This window comes from Ruditapes philippinarum, unplaced genomic scaffold (genome assembly GCF_026571515.1).
Source record: "Ruditapes philippinarum isolate M1 unplaced genomic scaffold, ASM2657151v2 ctg25192_1_1_1_1, whole genome shotgun sequence".
Taxonomy (NCBI): Eukaryota; Metazoa; Mollusca; class Bivalvia; order Venerida; family Veneridae; genus Ruditapes; species Ruditapes philippinarum.
Window position 1 is genome coordinate 1 of NW_026862729.1, and position 7,944 is coordinate 7,944.

Sequence of the window (7,944 nt, forward strand, 5' to 3'; positions counted from 1 at the left end):
AAATTTAAAATAATCTAACTTAATTACTCTGTGTAAATATTTATGTTTCCTCAAAAATTGTTGTGACACGTGACCATGTTTAAAAGTTATCATTTGATAATAATATATATCGACTCCGGTGTTAGTAATGCTGTAGATTATGAAAGGAAAAACTTTTTTACTAACATATCGTCAACTTGACTTGAATTAAGAGGGCAGCAGATTACACATTCAACCAGAAAAGATCTGAATTTATCGTTTATTTGAAATTTTATTCTATTTTCCTTTTCATTTCTTTACCTGGGATCATGTTGTCAATTACCAACATTTTTCACAAATAACAGAAATAAAATCTTTACTGTAAATGAATTTTGATCCTGGTTTAAAAGAAGTCATACGAACTTAATCTTATAAACTTGATGAAAATACATAATTTAATGTTTGTACCTTCTTAACAAATTCCATTGCAATAGGAGTGTCTATGCCCAGTCACAAAGGCCTAGAGATTCTTTAAATAAAAGTCCCGACATACATTCAAATTCCACCCATCTGTACACTATGACACTATTTTCCATCAACTGGTTGCATTTGCAAAAATTCTGGCAGCCAATATCTCTCACGCATAGTTGCGTGAGAGTCGAAAACTGTTCCGCTGTGCAAAACTCTGTGCAAAAATATAATTTTTATCCAATATATTGAAATGTATTGTAAACTTTTAAACTTGCTCTAAGTAGTTGATACATACATAAAAAAGACAATAATGAAAATGTTTCATTCCTTCAATTTTGTTTGTATTTTATTGATTCTGAACCAAATAATTATAATTGTTTGTATAGAAGGTTTTCAAATAGAAATTATTACTTATCCATGGCCACTGTTTTAAGGCTCATTCCCAAATTTTATATGCCTAAGATACCATAAAAATCTCTTATATCTTCACGAAAACTAATAAAAAAATCTTTTACATATTGCTGCTAAAATAACAACTGCTTTCATAGGTGTAAAATAGTTTTGGGACTTCTCCTGAATCAGCTGTTTATTGAGTCTTTTTTCATATTTTATCTACATGTATAAATTATTTTGGCAAGGGAAGTAATATTGTAAAAAATGGGAACTATCTTTTCATTGGCTCACATAAGCTACGATATAATTATTCATTTTGGAAAGTCAAATGATATATTGTTTTTCTCATAAGGAAACTATATTATTATCAATATAAATATCGTATGTGACGGAATATGGGGAATGAATTTTACCGAGTTTTATAAAATGGTAATTTACAGTAGTGCAACCGTAAATATCTTATTAGACCAGCTTAAATTCGGATATTTATATTAAGTTTTTCAGTAATGTATTTATAGTAAAGGGCCTGGTCAAACATTGCACTGTCGTTGCTCAAAGATTCACTTTCCTTTCAATCAGGGTAAATGTAAAACAGTTTATACGCAACAAAATAATTGCTCTATCAACATTAAATAATACATGATGCGTTGCATAACGGTATTGTAAGTTTTCTGATTTAATAAACTAATTAAAAACGTCCTATTATCAAATAAATTCAACCGTTACTTCGCATAAGCATCTCTTTTCGGCGATATCAGCCTGAACCGTTTAATATATAGCACGCGACTGTCATTAATTAATATTTCTTGCATCAGACAGGATTATCTACCGTTTTCACCGGTGCTGGAAAACTCTGTCTTACACCCCCATGTAAGACAAGTCGCGTATTTAAAATGACGTCATTGACGTGCGCCTTTTATGAATGAATCGCGTTTTTAGGATGACGTCATTTTTCCGTTATGAATGAAGTTGTATGTTCATACACTACTATAAGAAAAAAGTGCGTAATGAGAATATCAAGCTAGATATTCCGGTCTGTACCGGCAGCCGGTGTAAAATTCTTATTGTAAACAAGCAGAAAAGTGTATTGCAGCTTCATCATGACTTTATGAAGTAAGAACTTATTTTAATTGTAAAATATATAAACTTGGATATATGTTTAATACAACTGAAAATATGGTTCTAATCTTTAAAAAGATTCTACAATAAATAATCATCTTTTGTTTTGAACTTAAAATTTTGATAGAAGGGGGGGGGGGGGGGGGGGGCCCGATAAAAAATTATCTCATAATGGAAATAAATAAATCTTTAAAGCTTGCCTTAAGGTTCTTTGTTTCGCGTACTTAGTTTCTATAATTTTCAATAAATATAAATATTAATTTCTGGATTTTTCTTTCAAAATTTATAAGTTTTTAAATTGCATGTGAATTACACGAGACATGCCTTACCGCCGGGTACGCAACCATCAGATCCTCCCGATGCTGCTGCTGTTGTTGTTGTTGGTGGCTGAGGTGCTGTTGTCGTTGTTGTTGGTTGTGGTGCTGTTGTCGTTGTTGTTGGTTGTGGTGCTGTTGTCGTTGTTGGTGGTGGTGGTGGTTGTGGTGCTGTTGTCGTTGTTGTTGGTTGAGATGTTGTTGTTGTCGTGGTCGGTGGCGTTGATGTTGTTGTTTCTGCAACTGTTCGTAAGAAAATATTCAAATAAAACTCATGCCGACTTTATTTTTCAAATGTATCGACAAAACTACCTAAAATTTATACTTTTCTGGAATTATTTAGTTCTTAGTACTTAGAATATTGACAATTATATAACTGTTTGATCTAAAATTATATAAAAATGTACGTTAAATTATATATTAGATTTATATGGATATTTAAAAAAAAATATTTCAACATAAAAAATATCCGGTAATAATGTCAAACATAAACATTTAGTTTCCGTTCTGATTATTGAGCACCTAGTGTTAAATATAAGTGACGAGAAACTTATTCTACAAATGTGGTACGTTTATTAAGCCCAATGTCGCAAAATCACATATGTTATACCTATTACCTGCTATGAATATATTCCATTTGTTATAATGAAACTATGTTATCAATGTAGTTTGTTGCAACTGTTGTTCAACATAAGTTAGTTTATTTTATACAAATTCATTTTACATGTATTTTGATTATGTTGGAAGCTATAAGCCTATTGGAACACCCTCGAATCCGTTGCTGGAACCAACCTGTACTAAGCAATGAGTGTAGAGTTTCTTGCTCACAGAAACAACGGTTTGCCCATGACGGGGTTTGAACCGCAAGGTCAGCAATGCTTAGATTACTAGTCCGACACATTAATCACTTGGCCATGCCACCACTCGTACTCATTGTGGTTCAGTAAGTTAAAAAATAAGCTTCTGGAAGAGGGTGAATAAAATTACATTTAAACCTATGACGAGATTTGTATTGAATTATTATTAAATAATTATTATATAGAGGATATTTGTTTGTTTGTGTGTAAGATGAAATTTTATTTCATCGAGTGGGCTTTAAAAACAGTATTCTTACGAGTGGCGTAGCCACGAGTGAGAATACTGTTTTTAAAGTTCACGAGATGAAAAAAAATTACATCTTACACAACAAACAAACAAATTTTCTTTTTATTTTATGCTTAAAAACAGGTTAAAACGAAATTTCCTTAATATTTACGTTAATATTAAAATCATGTTTTCCCCATTGAGAGCCTCAAAAAAGTCGAATTTCTCATTAAATACAAGAAGTCAAGGGCTGAAAAATAAGTTCCACAATAAATGTTAAAAGGTAGTGATAGTATTCATTTTATTAAAAAAATATGTCTGATTGCCTGTTTTAATAATAAAAACAAACAATTCTAGTAGGAGAAAAAGTCCAACCATCCATCCATATTTCTGTTACTGACTGCGAATTTATATTAGACCTGGCTTTGTTAAATGTAAACGGCCGCCATTTTTAAAGTTGTGTATTTCACTGGAGGAAAATAATTTTGTTTGATTCAGAGGGATATCATTTGGATTTGTTAGTCATACACCTTTTTAAAAGAAAGAAAACTTATTGGAGGATTGTAACAGACAATAAATAAGTGTTGACAGATGTGTAAACATCCAAAAAAAGTGGATAGGAAATTGGAAAACTTGGAAGCCTTACAAACGCTGGGTTGTTTACATATTCTTCGAGTGAAAGCTGCTATTGCTTTTCAAGTTTTCATGAAACATACGGCAGTTATTGCTCGTAGGATACTTAAATATTCCCAAATGTCATCAAGAGCAGTTTTGCATGTTGAAGGAATGTATTTTTCAGACTGTAAAAATGAAACAAAACAATTAAAGAGACGATGTATTTGGTGATTGGTAATTTGAATGAATAGAAGTGACATACTGTAAGTTTTCTTCTTTTTCTTAATTTTGATATATAAGTTATTTATAAATTTCAGCTTTGCTTTTCTTTAAGCAGCCTGACATTGTCGGAATAGTCAGCAAAAATAAAACTGAGGTACCACATGGGGAAAATCTTGAAAAAAAAAGTTTCGTCATTGAAAAGTGTGAAATTATATTTTGATAATTTTCACTGTGAAATTATCAAATATTATTTTCACGGATAAATCAGTAATCCACTGAAAAGCATAAAATTAATTGTTTTATTTTAAACCTTATAAAAGATAATTAATGACCCTCCAGCGTTTGAACCACTTTATGTTTTAATATAGAAATCATTTTTGAATCCAATCTAATTAATTAGGCCTTGTTTTCATTTCCAGAGTCAAATTTGTATATCAAATGCAAATTGTATCCCATATAGCCTCGTTTCATTTTCAGAGTACACAACCTATACCAATGCGCACTATACTCCATCTAGCCTTGTTTTCATGTAAGAGTAACACATCATTATTGTGCTTGAATTTAAGGAATTTTGTCAACATTTAAAATAGCATGTTTGTGGGAAATAACGACGTCAATAGACACAACTGCTTAAATATATCGTACTCGGCTAGCGCCTCCTCCAATATGGGATTGACAGCTGTGATCTCATCCAACTGAATTCAGTGTTGTTCTCCACAAAATGTAATAACCACATTTAATCAAGGCGTTCAATAAATTGAGTAATGAAGCTATACGCATTTTGAATTCTATTTAACGTATACCGAGAATAAAATTTTACAATGAAAAAGATTTGCATTTCACAGGCCTGTGTTAACGTTATGTATAACGCATATTGAAGTCATGCCAGAATATGAACACTGGCGTGAAGTAATATTTTACGATGTTTTAAAAGCTGCACTGGTATTCTGATGAAAGCTAATTTCATATATCAGGAATAACTCTTATCAATATAACTAATTTGTTTTAAAACCCATATATTATTCAAAACATATCGTCGCTTTTAATGATCCCCGCATGCACGGAATATTGCGCAGCGTTTCGAATTCTGGGATTTAGTGCATTAAATTCAGTATAATCTCTAAATTAATACATGTACGATATACCTATGGGAATTCAACACATTTTATTTTGCAAGTCAACGTAAACAAAAACCGAATGTACCATTATTATTATATATTAAAGCAAATTGAAACAAAATTATGCAAACACAAGCTAAATTAGGCATTATAAAATAATTTGATATTTGAAAGAAGAATGAGTGACTCTTTAATTAACAGTAAATCAAAGGATAGTAAATCTTAATAATCACAATATTAAAACACAGTTGGCCCAACTCATCATTACACAGTTGAAACTTTCAGGAAATATAAAACGGTCAAATAAATATGAATTCTAAACCAAAACGTTCACTTTATCGGACACAATCAGTCCTAACCAAAGTAACATGCACACTGTTGTCGTTTTTGCATCGTTTAATCATTGATGCAACCTGACGCACACACCGAATTACTGGTATTCGACCTCATCCATCAATCAGAGCATGAAGACGTTCAGCCAGTCTAGTTACAACCGGCATGCCTCCCGAGCTTATCAATCGGGTGCTCAATCGGACTCTTGAAAGTCTGGTGATACAGGGTCATACACGACTTGTGATGTTAGGACGGAAATTTGTTACAATACATTATCGACCAAAAAAGATATAACATTAATGATGAATAATAAAAAATGGCGTTACAAGGTCTTAAAGAATGGCACGGTATATAACAGCATTCAGAGCTTTTTAAACTTTTTTTTTAAAGTAACAAGAGTAACAACCGAAAAGTTGTCTCACGATTGCATATACAGTATGTGTAAAATTTATATTGCAAATAAAATGTCAGATCAACAAGGGAGAGTGTCATGTACTAAACGCAGGCAGCAATACACGTAGTAACAAACCACATATTAGTAAGGCATCCAGCAAGGCTACGGACAAAAAGGAGAGCACAAGGTTGGAGTAAGACATGTTTAAAGATTTATAACCAACAAACAACAATTCAAATAGAAAAAAACTATAAATGCGACAATCAACAAAACGTTTTTTTTATTAGATAAAAAGTGTTGAAGGAAAAGCGGGTAGGGGCAACGGATACTTGCTGTCAAATTGCAAATTCAATGGGAGGGAAATACTAATCGTTGACGAAGTATAAAATTAATGGTGAAACACAGAGACAGAAGTGTCATCCCATATAAACACCTCAACAAGACATTAAATAAACACAAAGGGACGCTGCCTTAAAACAGTTAATAGCAAACATAACTTCATGTGTGTTTAACCCGATTAAAGGTGCGCCAATCTCACACATAGCTCTAAAATATTCAAGCAAAAGTTATTACGTAACAAAACGTAAGATATAAAAAACCTCAAATATGGTCTTGTAAAGAATTGTTAATGGAAACCTAATGACCATTACAAAATTACTTATAACCTTAAAGGTAGGCACACATTAAATCACATAAAAGAGCCCGTAGAAATAAGGCAGAAGAAAGAAAATGAAATAATTCACACCCAATCGATTAAAAAAAAACTCCAACTAGACCCGTCAGATCCAATCAAACTGTTTGTTTAGACTTGAATACGCCTTAAACTAGCTGGGTATAAACTAAAGCACCTCACCTGCTGAAGAGACTCTAATAATGAATTCTGATACACATACCTTTAAAGGAAAGCCACCAAGGGGTTTTAAAAGAACGTTAATTAATTTTTTTTAAAACAACTGGAAAATTATACCTAATATGAAACGGAGTTTAAGAACCACGGCATCATGAAACAAAGTTTACGTATCCCTTTTTTATAATTTATACCTAAATTTAAACGCAATATTTGGTAAAATGCGTCTAACTCGCAATCATAAAGGACGTTAATGTAATAGAAAAATTCAGAGTTGTACAAGAATAAAAATGAATTAAGCCTGCAAAGAATGTTAATGTGATCAATAAATTGAACGAACTTTTATACAATTTTAAGCTTAATAATATGAGGAACAAGCGATTAGAATAAAATGCTTTTGGGCTATTAAGTTCATTTTGAAAATATTAATGTCATGAATACGTAAGGTAATAATACTATACCCTGTATTTCTGTTGGTACTGTTGGTACTTATACAAATTTATAATACAGTGCTTAAATGTGTTCTTTTAGACGTGGTTAAGTCAGTCCAAATTAAGTTGGTAGAAGATACTCATACTCACGGTTATACTCAATACTGGATCCAATAATTTTGGGTATGTTACGTTTCCAAGTATAAGGTAATGTATTGTCGGCTTTTTCATAACGAAATGTAACCAAACAATTCTCATTATATGAACACGCTAAGTAATAAATCAATATCAGAAGGAATTCTGTATTTTGGCTTGTTAAGAAATAATTTTCGTCTTGAATTAAAACAAAATAACTGGTTGTGGTCAAAATTTTGGTAGGTGGCACTTTTGTATTACACTGGAGGTTCCATTTTAACCGCCGTAGGAACACACCTGCGATGTTTCTAAATTCAAAATGTCACCATTTTCTTGATTATATGTTGAATTCTGCTTAAGCCAGTGTTTGCTACAGGGCGTGAACGGTAGCTTGCATTTTTCAGTATGGTCCATGAAAAGATTCAATCAAACCGAGTCTGCAACATTTTTAATTTTGCCATGTTGGGCATCTTAGGATTCTGTTTCACTATTTTGTTGGGCTCTGTGTGTA

General features: G+C 31.9%; 1 protein-coding gene across 1 annotated transcript; it reads right to left on the bottom strand.

Annotated features, from left to right (window-relative positions):
- Positions 1-120: 120 nt before the first annotated feature.
- On the bottom strand, positions 121-3,156 carry LOC132720013 (integumentary mucin C.1-like). Its single transcript, XM_060703989.1, has 3 exons — positions 3,048-3,156; positions 2,271-2,498; positions 121-643 (listed from the first exon to the last, which is right to left on the bottom strand). Exons 1-3 carry the CDS (start codon positions 3,154-3,156, stop codon positions 459-461), a joined length of 522 nt encoding a protein of 173 aa, XP_060559972.1. The 3' UTR covers positions 121-458.
- Between the last annotated feature and the right edge of the window lie 4,788 nt (positions 3,157-7,944).